The 23941-nt window shown below is 38.6% G+C and overlaps 1 protein-coding gene across 16 annotated transcripts in view; it reads right to left on the bottom strand.

Moving 5' to 3' along the window:
* Window positions 1-23941, bottom strand: part of Dmd (dystrophin) — a 2209767-nt gene that overhangs the window by 142685 nt on the left and 2043141 nt on the right. For 3 of the 16 annotated variants that reach the window (XM_028881815.2, XM_028881813.2, XM_028881816.2), the window contains exon 1: window positions 4663-4837. The exons of 11 other annotated variants lie outside the window; for them this stretch is intronic. In XM_028881815.2, the coding sequence (XP_028737648.1) occupies window positions 4663-4682 (20 nt within the window). In that variant the 5' untranslated portion in view covers window positions 4683-4837. Of the gene's footprint in view, window positions 1-4662; window positions 4839-23941 lie in introns of those variants that run through there. 2 more of the 16 variants (XM_028881814.2, XM_028881817.2) reach the window with 1 other exon arrangement.

Below are 23941 nucleotides of genomic sequence, written 5' to 3'. Positions count from 1 at the left end.
CAGAGAGGGAAGAAAGAGCTTAAATTTGGGCATGCCAAGGGGACCAGAAAGGACAGAGGCTCCACATAAAAAGAGGAGTTTGGGGAAGCAATAATGTCAAATGAACTCAGTGCAGGTTTTGAACTTGGGGCTTTACAGCCTAGAGGTGGTGTAATTTGAGGCAAGTGTACTCACCTGGTAAAGAGGTGAAAGGATTAACTGACATTGAGAACTGACACATCTGAATACAGTCATTTTGCTGCCATGTGGTCCCCAAGTTACCATTCATTACAGTAGAGATGTGGGAGCTTAAGAATGATCCTTCCCAGAGAGCAAAAACTATATTCACCATGTATTTGGTTAAAAAGAAGTCAAAAGGAGAAACACCTCAAGTAGTTTGATAAATAGAATCATAAATATCATAAAGACAGATGGAAATTGCCCCAAACAGCACAACTTCAAAGACCATCCTCCCTGTGAGATTTACAGTTCAGTAATTGAGCTGTGAAGGCTACTGGAATCAATTCGCAAGAGAATGTTCACTTGTGAATGGCTCTCACTCCCTTCCAAATGTGTCCATTTCCGTTCTGCAGAGAAAATTCACAGTTGAAGAGTGTCAATCAGGACTATGAGTTGAGGGAATATAACAGAGTGACATGGGAGTTGTGAGGAGTAAGAAGAGCAAGGGGGGCGGCAGACACTTCAGGATGGTTTGGGAAAGCCCATGACCACGCTGGTTTATGATGTAAAGAAGGAGTAGGCAGGACTGGTACTTTATATGCACAGCACAAGGAGGCTGCAGCTTGCAGCTTCATGGAAAAAGTGTTGCTTGTTCTCGAGTGATTTGTAGCTCAAAAAGTGTCTGTGTCTCCCAATTCCATAGACAAGGGTTCCGTCCTGAATCCCAGCTTCCTCCCTCTCCAAAGCCCATATAGATGTAAGCACTAGTGAAAGAAAAGGGGAAAAGATGGAAATATCCACACATACGGCCCTTACTAGACACACAGTGCAATAACAATGTCCCATTTCCAGGACATTGGGTTGACTATGACATCCTTAATGGACCTGCAGGAAACTGTCTGGCTAAGCTGATAAACTTGACCAGGCAAGGACACACAACCACTCTGAAAAGCAACCATCTGAAACTGTTTCACAGAAGAGAAACAGGGCAATGAAATAAACTTGTAGCAAATGGAATTCTTAAAGGAATGAGAAATGTGCATACAATTTCCAGCAGAATTCCACAGAGAGACAGAGAGAGAGCGCTAGCAGGAGCTTGATATAGTTCCCCATGCCCCATGTACAAAAGACAAACAAAATAAAACAGGGAGCAAGCTCGCATTTATCAACATACCTATATTGCTAGTCATTTAATGACTGTTATTGAGCAGGTTAAAAATAGAAAAAGGGTATTAGAAATTGCGTTTTAATCCATCAGCCCTCAACAAAATTGGAGTTTCCACTGTGAGAAGACAGAAGAAATTACCAGTCCCCTTCCCATCCTTCTTCCTTATTTGTTTGATAGGTACTATTCTCCCAATCACCTAAGATTCCAGAGTACTAGCATAAAATAGCTCAAAGAACTCCTCAAATAATTCCCCAAATCAACCTTCTTCCCCTTGGACAAACAAACCTTTCCTTTTCAAGCAATCCAGAGTAACTAGAAAAGCAGATTTCCATGTCCCCCTGCAGTCTCAGTTTCCCTTCAACTGCAAAGCAGCCAGAAAAGAAGGAAGTGGAAAGAAGAGGAGAATAAAGTACCGGTATGATTGATCCTCAAAATCAGAAAGATAATCTCATCATTTAACACTAATGTGCTTGGCAACACAGTTGAATGAACATCAAATTGGGGGATAAGAACCAAATATTCACTTCACTGCATGTGGGAATTTTGTATCTGGGGTGACATCAAAGCCCTATGGAGACGCAGTAAGCCTCCTTCCTCAAAAGACAGGAAGGCAATGGTAAGCACACATTTACCTAGCTCACATCTGTATTCTGTCTTGGAGGACACACTAATTTGAGGGGAGGGAGAGGTAATCAGGTTGGCTTTTACACCTGCATTTGTTACTCTGTGGCTGTCTTCAAAAAAATAAAATAACAAAAAACTCTCACCTTCTTCAAGATGGATAACTCACATTTACCTGTAATATACAGCTACTATAGAAAACTATGCTCTGCTCTTCACACATCAGGAAAACACTCCATGTATATATATGATTTCCAACAAAAGAGGATCTTCTGAAACCGGTTCATAGGTTATTGAGTACATCTTTGTTCAGCCTTCCTGAGAACAATGATGTTCAATATAGACCACAAGTCTTTATGTCCATTAACACTGACACAGACTATGTAAACAATCCCGAAAACCTTCCTCAAATCTTTGAAACATGCGATTGAGTTTGGCCCCACAGGTTCCAAACCCTTGCATCAGATACACCTCTCTGAGCAATCTTCAACCTAACACCACCACCCCACTCACACACATACACTTTATGTGTACAAACTGCAAATAATCTCCTTTCCTTTTATTTGACACTGTGATGTAAATTAAAATACTAAATCACTGGCCGTGACAAAAGATCCTCACAACACCTACTTGTCAATAATCAGAAACTAAAGCATTACTCTATTGAGCATAGGGTTGACCTAATTTCCTCCCAAAGAATTTAAATTTTCTTTCACCTTTTTTAGTTTCAAGTAGTGTGCAAGGTTATTATCCCCGCCTTGGAGCTGTTCCTGCTGTCAGTGCTCGAATACTCAGACTTATTGGAATTGCTTTTGTAGTTTCTTAAAACCAAACATTAGACACATAAAAGTAACAAATACCTAAGGCATTCACTGAGAAAATGGCAGGTGCCTAATTAAAGTAAGATTTCTTTTGCAACCACTGTTATTTGGTATTGAAAATATTCTATATTCTTTCCACTATTTCCCAGGGATGAACTAATCACTATGCACCAATGTAAAAAAGTAGCCTTCTCTTATGTTTTGCAGAAGATTAGGGTTTGGCTTCATATATAGTCTGGAGCACACACACACACACACACACACACACAGAGAGAGAGAGAGAGAGAGAGAGAGAGAGAGAGAGAGAGAGAGAGAGAGAGAGAATTTCCCTTTAATCTGAGGATCAGACTCTTTCTAGAGGAACCTTGGCATTTGCATGCTGAATTGTTGAACTTGGCTAGTACGGCTGGAATACTGGCAGGGTGGGGATGGGAAATATATTTAGAAGTTTCTGCTACTGTGGGGAAGGGACTTCAGTGGCTATATGTCAATCTAAGCATCAGAAATACCATTCTAGTTCCCATTTCTTGTTCTCAAGAGATATTTCACATTTGATTCTGTTTGGCTCAACTCAGGGCAAAGATGACGGCCTTGGTGTCTCTTCCAGCTGTTACTTGTCCTCCCAGTTCTATTTGCTTTGCAAGGTTTACCTCCCACCCAGCCTCAACTTTGGCCAAGGCAATTTCACTGCAGGGTCGTGTCCAGTGCAAGATCAAACAATGACGACTGAAAACAATTCCACAGTGCTCAAGGGTCAGAAGCCTTTCATATAACTGTGTTCTTTCATTTGCTCCTTTCGCTTCTTTAAGAGCAAGGATTTCCTCCCTAGAAGGTTTGGAACAAGGAAATAAAAAATAACTAGGCAAAAAAATAAATGATGGGGTGACAAGGACAGACGGTGGGAGTAAGCTCGGGGACCAGGAAGAACATATTGGTGAAGAAAAAAAGAATGTAGATTTCACGTAAAGACTTTAGTTTGTTACTTGAACCAAAAGATGGATATTTCCTTGATGTTAAATCATTTTACAATTAATGCTATGCTCCCTTACACAATTAAACCCCTTCAATTTAAGTTTCAAACTTAACTTCACATTTAACTGAGATAAAGCATTGTCTTTCCCTTTCCATTGTGATCAGATTAAGAATGACAAACTTTGCTTAAAGACAACCTGGAGAAGCAGAAAAGACACCCTGAAATGACTTCACACCTCAAAAGAAGCCCAAGAAATAAACAAATAATTATAATAGTAATCCATAGAAAACCCCAAACCCCCAAGCCTCTCTTTCTTCTCTCAGTCAATTCCTGACTTTCTAGGCTTTAATTGTTCTTATTTTATTTTTCCAAATCCTAAAGCATGAAATAAGCACAGAAAAAAACACAGCGAGAGAAATGTCAGTTGGAATCCTCGGAAGAAATCAGGCAGAAAGTTGACCTTTTGGCACTTAGCAATGCAATGCAAGGTAGAGCCGCGTGCACCCCTTCCTCCTACCAGGTCCAAAGGCGATTTGGGGGAACAGCCCGCCTGGTTCATGTCCACACCGGCAGCCCCGGAAAGGAGCAAAAAGCTCCCCGGGCCTGATCCCCACGGGAGGAGCAAGCTGTCCCTCTCTGGGCAAAGGGAGAAATTCGCTTTAGCTCTCCGAGCCTGTCCCAGCAGCCAGGAAGGAGCTGAGTAGCGAGCACTGGCGCCTGGGTGGAAGCCCGGGGGACGCACCTGCAGAGGCTCCCAGGACTGGTAGGAGAGCTGCCCCGACGCCTGGGTCTAGCCTATACCAGCCACCACCAGCCACCACCGCCTCTGGTCCAAGTTTTGCCTTCTCCTGGCAGCTGCTTGTGCCACAAGTGCACGAATTGCAGAGATACGAGGGGGTCCGGGACCACGAACCACTTACCCTTTGAGCTGTTCCCTCATGGTTGTAAGGGTTTCCGCAGGCAGACAGGGGCGGGAGCTTAGCGTGGAGGAGTAAGCTTGCCCAAGCCGCGGGGCTCCCCGAAAGTCGAGCGCCGCCGCCCAGGCTCGCAGCCGAAAGCACTGCGGAGGAGCCGGGCTGGCTGGCGGGCTGGCGGGCGGGCCGGACGGGGAGGGGGGAGCTGCGTGCAGACGGGGCGGGGCCGGGCAGGACTCCGCCCCCACCTAAGGACCTGGGAACCTGGACAGCCAGAGACTGTGAGCACTTTCAAAACAGAACAGAAAAGAAAAAACAAAATAAAAGGATATAAACAAAGATCGAAAGGAGTTGAAGGTAGACCCAGGAACCTGGAAGCCACATGTCTCTTGCCAGCATACCCTTAAAAATCCTCTGGCAAGACTACTTGTTGCCTAAATAAATGACCTAGGTGCAAATGACCTCATCGCAGATAATTAGTGTGTGGGCTTGGAGTTTTCCTTTTAGAAAATGAAAGAAAAAAATAATAATCACATGAGAAAGTATTCACCTCCCTCCTCCACCCCTTCTTCAGTTGAAAATTAAAGGAGTAGGGCATGAAAACATGAAATTCAAACTCATCCTACTGGATTTTTTTAAAATTTTGAGACGGGGTCTCTCACATAATTCTCACTGTTACAGAACTCAATGTGTAGATCAGAGTGGCCCCCAACTCACACAGATCCGCCTGCTTCCTTCTCCCCAGTGCTAGGATTAAAGGTGTGCATCACAATGCCTGGCTACACTGGATTCTTAAGAAATATCTTTGTTGGTGACAGAGCATTGATTCTCAAAATGTAGTTCTAGGATTAACAGCTCCACCATCACCTGCAGACTTCTTAGAAATGGAAAAAAATGCAGGGCCCCAACCTGGACCTACCAAATAAAAAACTGAGTACATTAAAGTTGGAGAGGCATTGATACAGATTCACAGAACAGTACCACCAGTGGTTTTGTCTTGAAGTATTAGGGAAAATCTGGAAGGATCTCTTTTTCAGTATAGCACTGGATTTGAAAAGATATGTAGGCTTGATGGCCCAGTGTGACTCATATCAGAAGATGCAAAAGGAAGGTACAGTTTAACTACACACAACTGTTTTGAGCTTGGAAATCTTCCCAACAGAAGAAAGCCTTCATTAGCACAAGAATGTTCCACAATCTCCATATCTTCATTTCTTAGACTCCAAGGAGTAAGTCTGTGTTTTCACTGTTTCTCTTTGTTCCTTTCTTGGCCTTTTTATCTTTCAATCATTTGTTTTTCACTCTTAGGGTGAATTCATCTACTTAAGTCTACATGTTAAGTGTATCCCTTTTTATTAATTTAAATACCATTTTTTCTCCCCTCCACATTTTTTACTTAGATTGTGTGAGCTGGAAGGACCGGTGACATCAATTTCCACTTATTGGTATGTCACAGTACAGCAAAGAGGCAGAAAGCAAACAGAGAAACTGGCACTTCCCTTCAAAGACTTGGTCTGCCTTTGCTGTGCTTTAGCAATTTTGAGCTAGTGAGCTGAAGGGGCGCTGCTATTGTGTCTAAGGATGTCATACTCAGACTTATTTTGGGGTGAGGGTTTCCCTAGGCCTAAAAGTAGATTCCTCGTCTGCCTCTATCTTTCTCTGGAGTGGAGGGATTAGTGACCTTTGATGACAAAGTAGTGGCTTTTGCAGAGAATCAGTGAGAGTAATCGTTATGTCGATGTTGTATATCACTTAAATATTGTTTACTGTAAGGAGAAGATACAAACCCCACAGCATGGACACTTGTAAATATTAGAAATCAATTGACTAAAGATCTGCAACCCCTGTGTGATGAGGCTTGCTGGCATTCCCTTTTCTTCGTTTTTCTGTTGCTTGATGATGGTTTTACATTTAAGCGAACTGCTCAAGATTCAGGAGTTCTGCTGTTTCTCAAAACTATAAATGCAAAAGTCTATTTTCCCACCGTACAATTAGAGAACTACTAAGAATGAATTGTCAGGAAAAAGTAAAAGAATGGAAAACATAGAATCACTATTCAGATTTTTTTTTTTGATTTGACAGATGGCAATTCTCAAAAATATAGCATTAAGGTTTTTTTTTAGACTGGTGTTATGGGCACTTAAACACTTGTACCAAAATCTTAATATCATTGTAGAAAATACTGAAAATATTTTTAAGGAATGGCATGGGCATCATACTAACTGTTTTGTTGTTCATTATGAGTTTTGATTAGTAAGTAAAGGTATTTTTTAAAGCACAGGGTTGCCTTATCTTCATTTTATGTGTAAATTATATAGTGATATTATGTGTGTGTGTGTGTGTGTGTGTGTGTGTGTGTGTGTGTGTGTATGTTGCTTTTAATAGTAGTTGTTTCATATCATTCTTAATTTGAGGTCATGTGTAGGATTGAACCAATAGTATTCACTAAGCTATGCCACAATTCCCCTTATTATTATTATCATCATCATCATCATTAGTGTTTTGTTTTGCTTTGCTTTGATTTGAACCACATACCAGACAAGGACCCTGAGTTCTGCCACAAGAAGAAAATCAAGTTGAAAACCTGACTACAGATCCTACCACGAATGAGGTCTTGGCCTCATTATCATAACCAGAACATGGTGGCACAGGGATGTTTTTAAGAGTTAAAATAGTTAAATGGTAATGGGTACTCTGCTGCCCTGCCACAGACAGATCCTCTCTTATGAAAAATGCCTCCGTTTTCTTTAGTGTGCTCACAAGCAAAGGTGATGAAAGCAAAGGAGAGTGCATTTGGTAGAAATAACAGTCAAAATGGAATGAGACACAAAAGGGTCAAGAAGATGAGGCAGTAAACTTTCCTATAGCTAAAGCATCCGTCTTGGAAGCACGTCAACTTTGCTCGCACCTTCAAGAAATTAGTTCTCTAGCCTAAGAGATTGGGCTAGATATTGTTCTCCCTTCTCCCTTCCATGCCTATCCTGTGTTCTCTACTCTGCTCTGTGCCCCTAGGAGGCTAAACCTCTGTGGAATCAGGCTCTCTTGCTCTTTGATTTCTGCTCCTTTCAACCAGTGGGAGGCAGTGATGAAAGGCCTGTGGAAGAAGATGAAAGGGAAGAAAGCAAGTCATAGCTAGGTATTCTTTCTCAAGCTCCCTCCTGCTGACCCCTGGCCTCGAAGTATCTGGGTTCTTGGACTTGTAGCCACAGGTCTTATTAGGCAATCTTTCCCTTCAGGCCCAGCATTCTGCAGGTGCCCCCAGCCATTCCTTGCCTTTATGCCCTTTCACAATCTTACCATTCTTTGTTTTATGCCTACCTTGCCCAAATCTTTGAAATAACTTTTTTCATTTTACTGTTTTCAAGTACCCACATTGAATGTACCATGTTTCTCTTTGAATGTTGACCAAAAAGAGACCTTTTCAACTCAAGCCACCTTCTAGAAAAATAGATTAGACACCGAGAGTCAGACAGACAGCAAATCCAGTTTTTTCCTTTGGGGTAGAAAGGCCGACTAAACAGTCATTGGACAAATATTTATATAAAGTTCCTATTAGGCCCACAAGAAGCCACATTGGAACCAAAGTGATAATACGAATAGGTACAAAGGCAATCACACTCTATTCTTTCCAAGAGCTTTGGTGGTCTACTTTCCTTCAGGAGGGAATACCAACACAGAAGTTACAAACAAACAAATAAATAAAGGATTACTGAGAAAATCTAGAGTTGATCTGTACTTGAAAGGTGTGGAACGACCTTCTGAAAGATGAAGGACTATAGCTACAAATGTGGCTTTATCAGATTTGTCTTTAGAAAAGTCACAAGAGTGATGGCTGGGTCAGAAGGCAATCTGGAATTAAACTACCAGGTACAAGGTTAGTGCAATATAAGGAGAAACTAAAGGAACTATGGTTGGGGCAGAAGGAGTAAGAAATTATAATATAAAGTAGACATTAAGGAGGGATCCCTGACTGTCTAGATGTATACATAGAGAAGAAGTAAGATGGTTGCTGGGGATGCTGTAAATGCGTTGCTCTGATTGATTGATAATAAAATGCTGATTGGCCAGTAGCCAGGCAAGAATTAAGTATAGGCAAAACAAAGAGAGAGGAGAATTCTGGGAAGTAGAAGACTGCCACCGCGCGCGCGTGCGCGCGTGCGTACATACACACACACACACACACACACACATAGATCAAACCACTTGGGCTGACAGTGCTCCCTATTATTCTCACCATAGACTAACAAAATCCCTAGTACCAAGCATGAGATCAAATGGTTGATCAGATGTAGTTGGATAATTTCCTATATCCTGGCCTGCCGGTGGTGGGGACAAATCTTTCCCACTCACGTCCCCCAAGTAAACACACAGAGCCTTATATTAATTATAACTGCATGAGCATGGCTCAAGTCTTTTGCTAGCTAGCTCTTATATCTTAAATTAGCCTATAACTATTAATCTCTGTATCACCTCATGTTCTGTGGCTTTACCTGCATCCCATTTCATATTGCTCCTTGGGCAGTTCGCTGGCATCTCCACACCCCATTTGTTCCTTGCTGTGGATATCACTTGTATAAATAAAATGCTGATTGGCCAGTAGCCAGGCAGGAAGTATGGGCGGGACAAGCAGAGAGGAGAATTCTGGGAAGTGGAAGGCTGAGGCAGAGAGACACTGCCAGCTGCCATGATGAGAAGCAACATGTAAGATACTGGTAATCCATGTGCCATGTGGCAAGGTATAGATTTATAGAAATAGGTTAATTTAAGATGTAAGAACTAGATAGCAAGCAGCCTGAGCCATTAGGCCAAACAGTTTAAATAATATAAGCATCTGTGTGTTTATTTGAGTCTGAGTGGCTGCCGGCCTTGGCAGGACTGGTGGTAACTCCAGCTACAGATGGTGGTCCTAAACTCACTAGCATCACATGAGGAATGTTAAAATGTTCCAATATTACAATATACAGCCCAACATATTATTCTTACATTCTAATTAAATTGGTGCTGGGCATTGAGATTTTTAAGGCTCTCCAGGAGAGTCTAACATACAACCAAGGATAAAGCCTTGTCTTAGGGTTTTATTGCTGTGAAGAGACACCACGACAATGGTAACTCTTAAAACAGAAAGCACTTAATTGGGGGCTTGCTTACAGTTTCAGAGGTTTAGGCCATTATCCATTATCAGCATGGCAGAATGCAGGCAGAAATGTTGCTGGAGAAGTAGATGAGAGCTATAACCTGATGTGCTGGCCAAGACTCTGGGCTTGGCATGGGCTTTTGAAACCTCAAGATCACCCCCAGTGACACACTTCTTCCAACAATGCCACCCCTCATAATTGTTCTACTCCTCAAAGAGTGCCACTCCCTGATGACAAAGCATTCAGATAAATGAGCGTATGGGTGCCATTGTTGTTCATATCACTACAGGCTTACTATCCCAAGGTGGATCCCAAAATTGAATGGATAACATTTGTAGATGTAACCAATCGTCTTATTAAAATAAAAAACACAGAGCCAATGTAAAAGAGAAAGCCGAGAGGTCAGAGCTCAGAGATAAATTCTTACCTCCTGTAGTGCTCCTAACTTCCCCGAGAGAGAGCTACTTCCTGTTTGTCTGTGTTTAAATAGTCTTTCTGTTCTGCCTTCTCATTGGTTGTAAACCCAACCACATGACTGCCTCATCACTGTCTGTAAGTACCGCCCTCCAGGTCTTAAAGGCATATGTCTCTAATATTGGCAGTATCCCTGAACACACAGAAATCTACCTAGCTCTTCTAACCACCACGCTCTTGCTATGGCTCTAATAGCTCTGACCCCAAGGCAACTTTATTAACATAAAATTAAAATTACATTTTAGTACAAATAAAATATCACCATAAACATTCACCAAACAAAAATGTCACCACAGCATAGAAGGTGACAGGACAGATGATAAGTTAATTATCAAACACAATGAGATAAAGATAGTTGTGTGGTGTAAAGAGTGAAGGTGCCTTAGAAGCAGTTGTTGGTCCTTTCAGTTTGAGGCTTAGAGGGATAATCATTTGAATTAGAGTTACAGTTTGGAAATGGCAGTATTGTAGGGATATTAGGTTTAGATATAAGCTGGACTTCAGTGGCGCATGCCTTTAATCCCAGCACTCAGGAGGCAGAGGCAGGAGGAGCTTTGTGAGTTCAAGGCCAGCCTGGTCTCCAAAGCGAGTTCCAGGAAAGGCACAAAGCTACACAGAGAAACCCTGTCTTAAAAAATCAAAAAAAAAAAAAAAAAGAAAAAAGAAAAAAAGGAAAAGAAAAAAAAGGTTTAGATATAACCATTTGGTGGCAAGTGTAAAGGGCCAAGTACAGAAGCCAGGCTTTTCTAATCTTTGACAAGCACATCTTACCTTTTTTTTTAAATGTAACTTTTCTAGGCTACTTGTAATTTTCAATGTTACTCCAATGTTAGCAATGTTAAACTGATTAGTAGAATAAGAAAATGACAAGGAATGGGTTTACAAAACATTCACTGGGGAGATGGCCCTGAGGAACATCACCATTCCCTAAGAGCCAGCTTGCTCTAAGAATCTCTTTGTGAATTGTTTTATTTACTGCAGTCAATGTTAAATATAACCTCTACCATATTGTAAAAACCCATTCAGAGGATATGTATTGCTTCAAGTAAGTAATGCGTATTTTATAGTAAAATGTCAACACTTGGATATCCAGTAAATATATAATATCTGTATGTTTCTCTTTGTATAGTGTAAGCTCTAGCCAGAGACCATGAATCAGACTTCTAACAAATGCTTACAATAACGGTGAATCACTGCCACTTAGGGCAAATGTGATGGCATACTAATTAAAATACGTGTAACAATGCCTCTAGATCATTGTTAAACCATCAGCAACCAACTCTGAAAGCTCTGCTTTCAGACCCAGAGCACATCATACTCCCACAAAAGCTTATTTTTTCCAGGCCTTTCCTTTGCAGGGAGGCAGAATAAGCCAGGACACAGAAAGTTTTCGGAGACAGCTGCCAGCTACACCAGAGATTTCACCAGACAGGTTCCAGATAAAGTCGAACTCTCCTTCAATTGCAAGCAGTTTTCATTTAATACGATTTCTCAAACCTTCACAGAGCCACCTATATCAAGCTGAACATCTAAAAAGATGTGAAGTTTAGCATCTTCACTAAAATAAAGGCACACTTCATTAACCTCAGAGGCCGGTAGTCGCTTAGTGGGAAAGAATCAGCGTGCCTATTAGCCTGCAAGCTATAGCACTATCAGGCTTATATGAACTACATCACCTGCTAAAAATGGAGAACTGATTAAGGTGGTTCAAGTATATCTGCTACAACATTCCTTATCCACCTTAAGAGCTCAGAGCTGTAACTGTTTGTCTGCCTTTCCCAAGCTGATTGTGCCAAATAACAGGAATTTCAAAACTAGGCAGAAATTCTGACACTCTGCATAATCTCTCTTTCTCTTCAGCTACAAATAAGGCTTTGTATTCGATTAGACTCACAGCAGGTGAAAACCCCAATTAGTGAATTCATTCTGGGACCTCTCTACCTTCCTCCCACATACAACCACACTTTACAAAAAAAATGGGGAAGTGATAGTCTTTTCTCAAATCATAAATTAACCCTTAGATCTATTCCAATGAAGAAGAATTATCATTGGAAATGGGAAAAGGTTGATTTTTTTTCCTTCTTGACTTCACAGTTGGGGTTAGAGAAAATTTTGCTTTACTGGAATTGACTGTTTTCTCCACAAATGTGCTCAGATTTTCTGATCAATCCAGAAATTGCAGGGTTTTTTTTCTTCCTAACTGAAAACTCACAGTGCCAATATTATCTAAAGAATGATTAATGAACAGTCTGCTACAAGAGAGAATTACTTTTAAGTTATGTTCTTATTTTAGTGTATTTGAGATGAGAAATACTATATTTTAGTGTAAACAGTATGCTTTAGCCTTAGGAAGTACACAAAATCTATACTTCATACTTGGTAAATATTTATTTGTCAAAGGAAATCATCATTGAGCAAGGAGAGAGGTTAGGTTTGAACATTCAAACAATTGAGACAGCTTTCGTTTTTTAGAGTGTTTTACTTATACTTTGTCAATTGCTTCTCTGGAAATAATTCACAACCCAGTTTTACTTATGAGCAGATGATTGAAAAAGAGCAGCTTTGTCTTTTCTAATTGTTTTAGTCCTGTCACTGTTCTTGAAACAAGTCTTAGGACTTATTATTATCCACAAAAAAATACTGAACATGCATCAAATAGTAATACAGCTTTTAGAAGCAGTCATCTGTTCCTGTCAGCGGTGCATTTCATTCTGAGTCTCCTTAATTAAAATGCAACGTTCTACATACATGCCTTCCTAAATTACCCTTTTCTGAAATTCTTGAATTTCAGAAAAAAATGTTAAATGACAACCTGAGCATTATTAATACTTATGACTTGCTTCTTGAGATTAGGTAAACAAAGGAATTGCCAATTAGGTGAACAAGGACGTCATCTTAAATTGAAACAGATATGGAAAATGTAGTATTCTAATACTACAGATGAAGACCTGATTTTTCCCTTTAAGATGCGTATGTCCAAGCATTGTCCTATCAAAAGCAGCTTTCTTAATGGGCAGCAAAGTATAGCTGCTTTTGATTGCATATGACTCAAGATACAGAGCAGAGACAAGGTCAAATTTGCCCCTTAGAAGCTAGTCACTAGACCTATCCTAGGTGAGTAATTTAACCACTTAGGGGGTATTTGCTAACTCCTCTGTAAAAACATGGATGCTACTGAACAGGAACAGAGTATGGGTCAAAATCACACAATGACTTTGAAAGGCATTTGAAGCTTGGGGAATACTGTGTTAATGCAAAGTGGCCTGCTGCACAGGTGTGACTCCTCGGAAGCCGATCTATTATGTTCAAGACTGCTACTTTAAAACAAAAAAAGAAGTATAAGTGTTTCTCAATCCTTCCTCCTCAGTAGTTTACAAAAGGAACCTATCTTCCTTGCTTGTTTTTTTTGTGGTGTCAATATTGTTTGAATATGGCCAAAAACCAGGTGTGGTGGTGCATACCTATAATCCCATTTGCTCTAGAGAGGCTGAACAGAAAAACAAAACAAAGCAAAACTATCAGTTCAAGGCCAGCTTGGTCTACAAAGTTAGACTCTGTTTTAAAATAGAACACCACAAAATAGAAATAAATTCAGTATCGTCATTGAAGCTTTTCATTTTAGATTGTGGTATGAAGGAAAATGAGAAGTCCAAGTGTCTGAGACCTTCTTCTTTCAGCAGTTTACAAAAGGAGCCTTTCTTGATTTATTTTGTTTTGTTTTAGTAGGAAAGCCAGTTCTCGGGAGGCTGAGACAAGATCACTGTGAGGTTAAGGAAACCCTGTACTATTTAGTGAACTCAAGGTCATCCTGGAATACATAATGAGACTGTGTCTGGCAACCCTACCACAACTACCTCCAAGGAAAGGTAAAGCAAGTAAGTAAACAGTTTTTTACAAGATAAATCCATAACCACAGCCTAAAATATGCAGAAACTTTACAATGTTTGCTTTTGTTCTTTTGTTATAAGTGTTAAAACATGATTATTATTCAGACATGTTTTAAGAAAACGGTGTATCCCGGTTCATGTTTTCAGAGAGCAGGACACTGTGAGAGAGACAGTGAAGACTGATTTGGGAGATATCAGTGGGAGAAAAGTGATCTTTGGTGGAGGCCTCTTGGTGGTAGTTTTTTAATTTTTTAAAATTTATTCTTCTGTCACATATTTCATCCATTCCACAGAAGTTTCCCCTCCCTCTTCTCTTCTTAGTCCCTCCCCTCCCCATCCACTCCTCCTCCCTTCTCTTTAGAAAAGGGCAGGCCTCCTAGGAATATCAACCAAACATGGCATATCATGAATTGCAAAAAGACTAGGCACCTCCCCTCTTATTAAGGCTGGACAAGGCAACCCAATAGGAGGAAAGGAGTCCCAAAAGCACAAGAAAGAGTCAGAGACAGACCCCCACTCCCACAGCATTCCACAAGAACACCAAGCTACACAACCATAACATATAGGCAGAGTATATAGGTCAGACCCATGCAGGCTCCTTGATTGTTGGTTCAGTCTCTGTGAACTCCTATGATCCCAGATTATTTGATTCTGTGGGTTTTCCTGTGCTGTCCTTGACCCCTCTGGCTCCTACAATCCTTCCTCCCGCTCTTCAACAGGATTCCCAGAGCCCTACCTAATGTTTGGCTGTGGGGGTCTATGTCTGCTCCTATCAGTTGCTGGATGAAGCCTCTCCAATGACAGTTATTCTAGGTTCCTGTCTATGAATATCACTAGGAATCATTTCATTCCATGAATATCACTAGGAATCATTTCATTCTATGAATATCACTAGGAATCATTTCATTAATTTTTTGCCAGTTGTGTTTACTTCTATCCTAGGTCTTTGGGTTATCCAGCCTTTGGGTCCTGACACCCCTGGCAGTGTCAGGGATGGGGCCCTCACTGCATGAGTCTCAATCTGTACCAGTCATTTGGTTGGAGTGGCAGGTTTTGAATGGACTGCATACGTTAGGAATTCCACAGACAGTCAGACATCAGTGAAACAGGAAATGGATAGATTACAGGTTCAGTTCAGTAGTAGAGCTCTTGCCAACCATGTATGATATCCTGTGTCCTTTTCCTACCATTGAAAAAGAAAGTCTGTGTGTGTGTGTGTGTGTGTGTGTGTGTGTGTGTGTGTGTAAAACAACTTTACTTGTTAATGATATATCAGTGGCTGAATCTTGTACTCCAGCTCTGACTCATTTGTCAGAATTTAAAAAAATTTAACATGTATTTGTATGTATGTGTGCATGTGTATAAGTCATAGTCAAAATGTGATGGTCAAGGTACAAGCAAGTCAGTTCTCTCCTTCTACCATGTGGGCTGAGGATAGAACTCAGTTCATCAGGCTTTGAAGCAAGTGACTTTACCTATTGAATCATCTTGCCAGCACAGGGAAAAAATTAAAATTTAAATATGAAAAGAAAATATGACTGCAATGTATTTTCATTTTTCCACAATTTCTAAGAAATTATTTAAAGCACTCACTCAGAGTAAATTTCTGTTAAATATCTTCCTATATGAACTTCTTTAAATTGTGGCAATAATGTTATATTTATAGAGTACCTGAATATGTCCTCTGTGATCATTCAAACTCTTCTTGTTTTTCTTTATTGTTAGTGAAAGCTGGTGTGTGTGTGGGGTGGTACTAAGAACCTGGTATCGAAATCTACAGAAAGATTCTACAATGCTGTCAGATTCCTCTACTAGGGGGATTCCAAAAATAAGCCCCTGGCTCTAGCAAATTTACAATGTACTTGGGGAAGGGATGGAATAAAACACATGTGCCCAAACATAGTAACAGTGATATTAAGATAGTTTCAGAAATTAAGAAGAAAATAGCAATCAAAGGAAAAATGATCAGTTTGACCTCTTGAAGGTCATGAACTAACTAGCTTAGGGTTGGCAAGATGACTCAGCAGATGAAGGCACTTCCTGCCAAGCCTCATGATTTCAGTATTCTCCCTGGAATTCATGATAGAAAGACAAACCTGTTAGAATTCTGCCCTTACTCCAGCTACATGACTGCATATGCGCAGTTCAGGAGTTAAGCAAAAGGTCTTGTATCTTATGTCATCAGTGTGTGCTAGCGACTACATGCACACAGAGTGGCCACGCAATCAGCGCATGTGTGGTGTAGCTACATACTTGGAGCCCTAAAAAGCCAGACGCAGACCAGACTCTTTCTCTGCTCTGCTTCCTTTCCCCCCACCCAACAATCTTTCTCTCTCTTCCCTCTCCAGGCCTGGTCCTTTTATCCCTCTTCCCTCTCCTCCTAATAAAGCTCTCCGCTAATAAGCAACCAGGTTCTGTTGTGACTGTGACCTTTTGGCCATTAACCAGCACTGCTTATCATTCATTTCAGAACCAACTTCCAAAAGTTTCTCCTAATTTCCACATGTTTGTGGTATGTGGTATACATGCACTCACATGCACATACACAATAACAATAAATAATAATAATAATAATAAATAGTTGTAACAGAACAGGGATAGAGCTGTGTGAAGAGAATTCTGAGTGCTTGTGAGAAAATTCTGAGAAAACAAGACAAGAGTCTTATGACCTCAAGTTTCTTCAAAATACAGAATTGATCTTGGAATGTTTTCTTTTTGTTCCTCCCAGGTGTAGTGGATAGGAGTGAATTTACTTCAGATCATTCATTACAACTGTCTATTGTTATTTGTTTATATGCCTCTATGGAAAAATGTGGTTTTGCCACATGAGGCTTGCCCACCACGTGTGGCGAGTGTAAATTGTCTGATGCTCTTAGTAAAGTTTGCTACAGCATGAGATTTTAGTCCACTTCATTTTTAGGATCCACTCTCCCTGTTCCTATAGCCTCAAGAGCAGTAAATAATAATAATAATAATAATAATAATAATAATAATAATAATAAAGAACCAGGAATTTTTCTTAGTGTATAAAGAGTTAAACAAGTGAGGGAGGCCGTAGAGATGGCTCAGTGGTTAAGAGCACTTGCTGCTCTTGCAGAGGACCAGGGTTCAGTTCCCAGCACTGACATAGTGGCTTACAATTATCTAGTTCCAAGGGATCTGCTGCCCCCTTGCAGCCTCTAAGGGTATCAGGAATGCATACAATGCATTTATGTACATGCAGGCAGTGCACTAATGTGTATAAATAAATAAATCTTTTTCTAAAGTTCAAGGAAACCTGTTAAGTTGATTTCTCTAAGCTAATAACTCACATTAATAATTTGCAAGGCACAGATTTTTATAACATACTGCTGTGCTATAATGTTAGTTTATGCTTTTTAGTAAGTCAAAAAATATTGGGAAATATTAAACTCTATGACTTGAGAAAGCTAGTTGACAGAATATACTAATAGTTCCCATTAGGATACCAAATCATTTTGTGTGTCTGAGAGAGAGATGAAGTCTCACTTTATCAGTCTTGATTTGAATCTAAAGAGTTCTCCAAAGTGCTGGGACTAGTGTATGCTATTTTATTCAGTTTTTAAATCACATTCTTGAGTTAATATCAATAACATCTTACTACAGAAATCTAGGTCTTCATGGTTTGACCTAATGATATTTCTTAGAAGGTAGCTGACAAGGAATGGGAGCTTCTTCTTCTATGATAGACATAGAAAAGACTGGCAGCACTTGTAGAGTATAAATAAATAAATTTGGCGTGAAAAAGAGAACAGGGTCTACAGAGATAGCTCAGAACTTTAGAGCATTCATTGCTCTTACAGAGGACCCAAGTTCTATTCCTAGCACCTGCATCGTGCTTCACAATTGTATATAACTCCAATTTCAGGGGATCAGACAACTTGTTCTGACTTCTGTGGGCATCAGGCACACCTGTTAGTGAACATATATACATGCAGGCAAAACATCCATACACAGGACATAAAATAAATAAATCTAAAAAATAATTTTTTCAAAATGGTAAGAGAGATCAAAATGGGAATGTGTGACCAAGGAGACTAACTATTCCTTGTTCTGACTTTGCTGGTCACTAGACACCCATAATAATGCACATGTATACATGCAGGCAAAACATTCATGCATACGAAATAAGATAAATACAATCTAAAAAATTAAAAAGAAAACAAATTAAAATGAGAATGTGTGCCCAGGACTATTCCAGGAGTCCAGTTAAGAGAGGATGAAGGGTCAGGGTGCTGGAGAGATGGCTCAGTGGTTAAGAGCACTGACTGCTCTTGTAGAAGATTGAGTTCAGTTCCTGCACCCACATGACAGCTTACAGTGGCCTATAACTTCAGTTTCAGGGAATCTGATGCCCTTTTCTGACCTCTATACGGACCGGGCACACCTGTGGTGAGCAGATATGAATGCATATAATAAATTTATATATTATTCATATTCAAAACATTCATATAATAAAACTAAAGATATTTTTAAAGGAGAGAAAGAAGATAAAGGCCTGAACTAAAGGTTTTGCACTAAAAATTGCTGGAAAGGTGTACTTCAAAACAGGTGAAAGAATTAAATAAATGATACTTTTCAACTGATTGGATATATGATTAAAAAAAGGGAAAAGCCTGGGAGTTTTTTTTTTTCTTCCTTGAGACTGGATCTTACTCTAATTCAGGCTGGCCTTAAATTCCCTGTATCATCTGGGCTGACCTTGAAGTCACAACAATACTCCAACCTCAGTCTCCCCAGTGCTGAGATTCCAGCATGAATCATATCATACCTGGCTAAATTTATGATTTATTTTTTAAATTTTATTATTTATTTTTATGTGTATAGGTGTTTTACCTACATAAATAACTGAGTACTACACTCATGCAGTCCCTGCAGAGGCCAGGAGATACCATCAGATCCCCTAGCACTGGAGTTACAGGTGGTTGGGAGATCCATGTGGGTGCTGGAAATTGATCCTGGGTCCTCTGGAAAAGCAACAAGTGACCTTAACCAATGAGCCATCTCTCCAGCACCCTGCATTTAGGAATATTGATAAATGACATCATTTATTGTAGATTTCCATGTGAGTGTGTATATACATGTGTATATACACATATGTAATATTTAAATACATACACACTATATGTGCATTTATACTATGCATTATTCCTTAATGACTGTGGAAGTATGGGTGAGAAGAAATGTATATTTAGCAACAGCGAAGCCCTGGGTCTGAGTTCCAAAGCCACAAAACAATGACAAGGAACCATAAAATTCAGAGCTAAAGAACAGTAAATAGAACGAAACCTTAAGAAAGAAGACATTAGAACACCGATGCTAAGATTATAGGGCTTGACACAGTTATTAAATGTCACTACGCAAACCCACCAAAATAAGACAAACAATTCAAGGAGATAGGACATTTACAGAGCACCTAGAACTCTCAAGTTTTGTTGATGGGAGTGAAAATTGGTATAATTATGCTAAGAAGTAGAAGAATACATAAAAAATGAACACATATACACCCAATGACCTAGAAACTCTATTGCTTAATATAGTTTCTGCATAAATACATTCATGAAATGATTTATTTTAAAATGTTTATATTATCGCTCTGAGTATGGAATGCTCAACCACATAACATGCAGAATATATTCACACAATGGAATATTCCAGTGATGAAGATGAACAATCTACAGCTTCATATAACAGTTCAGATGAAGCTTTTTAAAGAATCATACACAACAGTGCATGCAGTGTGATTCAACAATATATACATATATAAATTGAAAAAAGTATTGAATAAGAATAATAATATTGAATAAAAAGAATAAAAATATTGAAAAAGAATAATTCATGGATTTCAAAGTCATCATACAGTGTCTAATTTTTTTCAATCTAACTTACCCAGAGCTTATACTTTTCTTTGCTTCATTTTAACTATTATCTTTGAAGCAAAGCAAACTATAAGCTCTGGGTAAGTTAGATTGAATAAAATTAAATCACAATAACATTACTACATATATTTCTAGATGGGAGACACTGTATGATGTCAAGTTTTAGCAAGACCCCATAAGTGATAGTTTTTGTAAGACCTTTATACATAAGTTGAGACCATGACACTAAAGTATATTTAAGGTGAGGCAGTCTCATGGGAACCAAAACAGTATGATCCAACAATAAAGCTCAGGTTAAGAATGTGATAAAAATTGGGCACAGTATTTTACTTTTCTGTTCTGCCTGCCTCCTGGGTGCTGGGATTAAAGGCCATTATGTTTGGCTTTATTTATATCCCCCAAAGGTTCTGGTTTTTTTTCCTTAATAGCAAGTATATTTGTAAAAGTCTATGATCTCAGCATTTAGCATAAAGAAACTCTACATCAATATAATATACTAAACTGTATTTATGTATGACATTAATATATTAATATAATATGAATTTTAAAAAGTGGACAGGGATTGACCAATACCAATGTTGCTATCACCAGTGCTACTAACAGTAACAATAGTTGTAACTACAATTTATTGTCTATTTATTACATTTAAACAAGCCTATGAGGATTTTCTATTCACACTTTAGTTAAAAAAAATGAACGCTGAGATATCAAGAAACTTTTTCAAGGACTTATGACTAATAATTGGCAGTTTTACTCCAGCAGTAAAGAACTAAGGATTCTATGTTTTTCCTACTCTCATCCTGATACAAGGCTTTTCAAACTGCAGGCTTTTCTATTTAGTAGATTATAAAGTCTATAGAGAGAATCATGTTCAGTATTGTTTTTAGGTAAACAAATCCAGATAGAAAATATAAGAAGGTTACATAAGAAAAACAAGCAATCCTTGTGAAAAATTTCCATTCAATCACACAAAGAAAGGAACCAAACATTGTGTGTGTGCGCGTATGTACACCGTGAAGAAATAGAAAGTATTTTTTTACAGTGATTGGTAAAATTATAAAAATTGCTGAGTCTGTATAATGTCATTTCTCTAGACCAGGGTATGGAATTAAGTGGGGGGATTAATAGATTCAGGAGAAGAGGGGAATTGGGGAAAGGTTTACCAAGTTTGAAGTTATAGTCACATGGGGAGCTACAGGAGTGAGAATATGCTTCATGTTTCAGAGACATCTCTTCTGCCAGCTGTTTGTTTGGGTGACTATTGAGGAGTATACTAGGAATCACTTAGCCATTTTTCCCTTCCAAATGGCATGGTGATATTGTCACATTGCAGACAGGGGAAAAAAGAAAAGAACATTTCTGCTAAAGCATTGTCAAGGGGAGTAACACGTAGTTCAAGTTACTACACACAACTGTATGTTCTCTGTCTGAGCAACACACTTCAAAACATAAACTGAGAAATAATCCTTCTGCTCTCCCCTTGCAGTGAGTCCTAATTTGAAGCTTTAGCCCACATGCTCAGGTTTAGGAATTCAAATTGGCAAGTGTTTACGTGAAAGAATGGTGGCATTTTAGGGCTGGATAGTAGGCTGGTTCCTACTCTTTATATCTAGATATTCACCGTACTACATGCTTCAGAAATTTATGTGAATATGTATTTATTAAGCCTGATAATGACTATGCCTTTTTTAAAAAGGAAAAAGATATTGTGCTATAACTGCAGAAATTTTTCAGGTAGTATATGTCCCTAAAAATATTAAGCGCATTAAGAATAAAAATAAAAGCTTTAAAATTAATTTATTTTCAAGAGTGTCTGAATATGTGAGTAAATCAGAAAGTAAGCCATAATAATTAGTCACACAATCATTCACTAACTTGTCTAATTGCTATATTTCTGACCAGTATTTCTTATCTTTTAAAATATTTGACATGACTATGCATACTGTATTTCAACCATTGGCTCGGAAGCTGCCAATCAATTGTTTAGCTCAATAATGATTACTTACTAAACAGGAATTTTAGTAGCACATCCTATTTTACCTATATCTAAACTCAATTTTCTTATTCCCCAGAACAAATGCCTATAACTTTTGTTTTCTTCTTCCCCCAGAAACAGAACGTTCCCCCTGCCCCTTGGATCTGCGATGTCCCTATGACATGACTTAATTCAGCTGAAAGAGAAGACTAAACATGATATAGGCAACAACCTGACAACTCTCTTTATAAAAACCATTAAGTAGCATGTTGGCTTATGAGACATATTGACCTACTTGAACCTATCCATATATGACAACTTATTAGTAATCAGACATGTGAGTTAAACCATAAAAGGAACACAGACATATAAGCTAACCTAGCAAAAATACAACTGGTTGTTATGCCCCACCTCAAAACCCAGTTTAGCCATAAATAATGAGTTAAATTAATGCCCATACTTTTACAGAGTGTACAGATCATAGACTAAATCTGGTCTATAGCCTCTCAGCTAAATAAAGCTGTCATATGATTAAAGGCATGTAAAATGATTTATAAAAATATGCAGTCGAGACCATAAGATGATCATAACATTAAAGTATTTACTCTCATGCCTATATAAGAATGTTTTTCTCAATCCTATGTTGGGCCAATCAGTTATGGGTGAGTTTGTTATAAAGTGAAAGATAGCTGATGCATACATACTTTCAAGAAAGAATGATAGAGACTAGGAAATTCTCGTGGAATTTGGTTGGTATCTGGCCAGTTTATAATTGATATTTATCTTTTAGAAATAAGTTTAGTTAACAACTAAGATAAAACCACAAATGAGTAGAATGAACAACAAAGAGGTTTTGGGGAGGGGATAAGATTAAATTATACTTTGATTGTAGGAATGGTTTGATTAAAAACACATATGAGAAAAATCAGGGAATTCTAAACACTCAATGAATGCAATTTATTATGTGAAAATTGTTCAATAATAAAGTTGATTTCTGAAATTTTCAAAAAGGCATTAATTCTAAAATCAAATTCAACATTAAACATGCATTCAATTAGGCAGAAAGTGATGCGTGACACACAGGATGTCTATATGAATATAGTACATATCCAGGTCATGCTGTCAATTCCCTTATTAATTGAGAAAATACCCAAACACTAGATTTACTAGTGACTATAAAGGTTAGCGAATTACATCCTCTCATCTAATACAGAAATTGCCTGTAGGAATGAGACAGCCATTTCAGTCTTGAATATCTCCTATATAGGGACTTTTCTGCTTTCAAGGCCATTAATTCTACTTTTCAGAAAGCTTAATTATAAGACATTCTTTCAGACTGAGTTAAATTTGCTTTTTTATAGTTTCCAGAATTCCAGCTGAATCCATTCTCAGTATAAAATAGGAAAAAAAAATAAATCAAAGAGCAAATAAAAACAAAACCAAAACATAAAACATAACAAATCTCTTCTAACCTTACAAACGTTTCAGTCTTTCTATTATATTCTTCTGAATTCTAGTTCTCTAAAAGCTAAACCTAAAAACTTGCAGTCCCTTCTGTTTTTCATATAATGTGGCCCTACAGACACTTGCACAGTCTACCAGCCTTTGGAAAACAAGATTCACTTATAAATGTAATATACAGAATTGAGTAAGTTGGACAATAATGTTGCCTACAACATTAAGTTGCTGATACATTTAAGTTTTGTAGCTGTCACATCATACTTTTTGTCAATTTCAAATGTATTGATACATTTAGTTGGTATCTATACCCATTCTGTCAACAATTAAAAATATACTGTATGTTTGGCTATATAACACAGTAGAAACTGAAATGGGCACTCAAGGGTCCTCTTGATATTCTCAGACTATAGCAGAAGATATACAGATAAAGGGGTCATTATGCCTTGATTAGATAAG

Source organism: Peromyscus leucopus, chromosome X, assembly GCF_004664715.2.
Source record: "Peromyscus leucopus breed LL Stock chromosome X, UCI_PerLeu_2.1, whole genome shotgun sequence".
Lineage (NCBI taxonomy): Eukaryota > Metazoa > Chordata > Mammalia > Rodentia > Cricetidae > Peromyscus > Peromyscus leucopus.
This window is presented reverse-complemented; position numbering and strand designations above follow the sequence as displayed.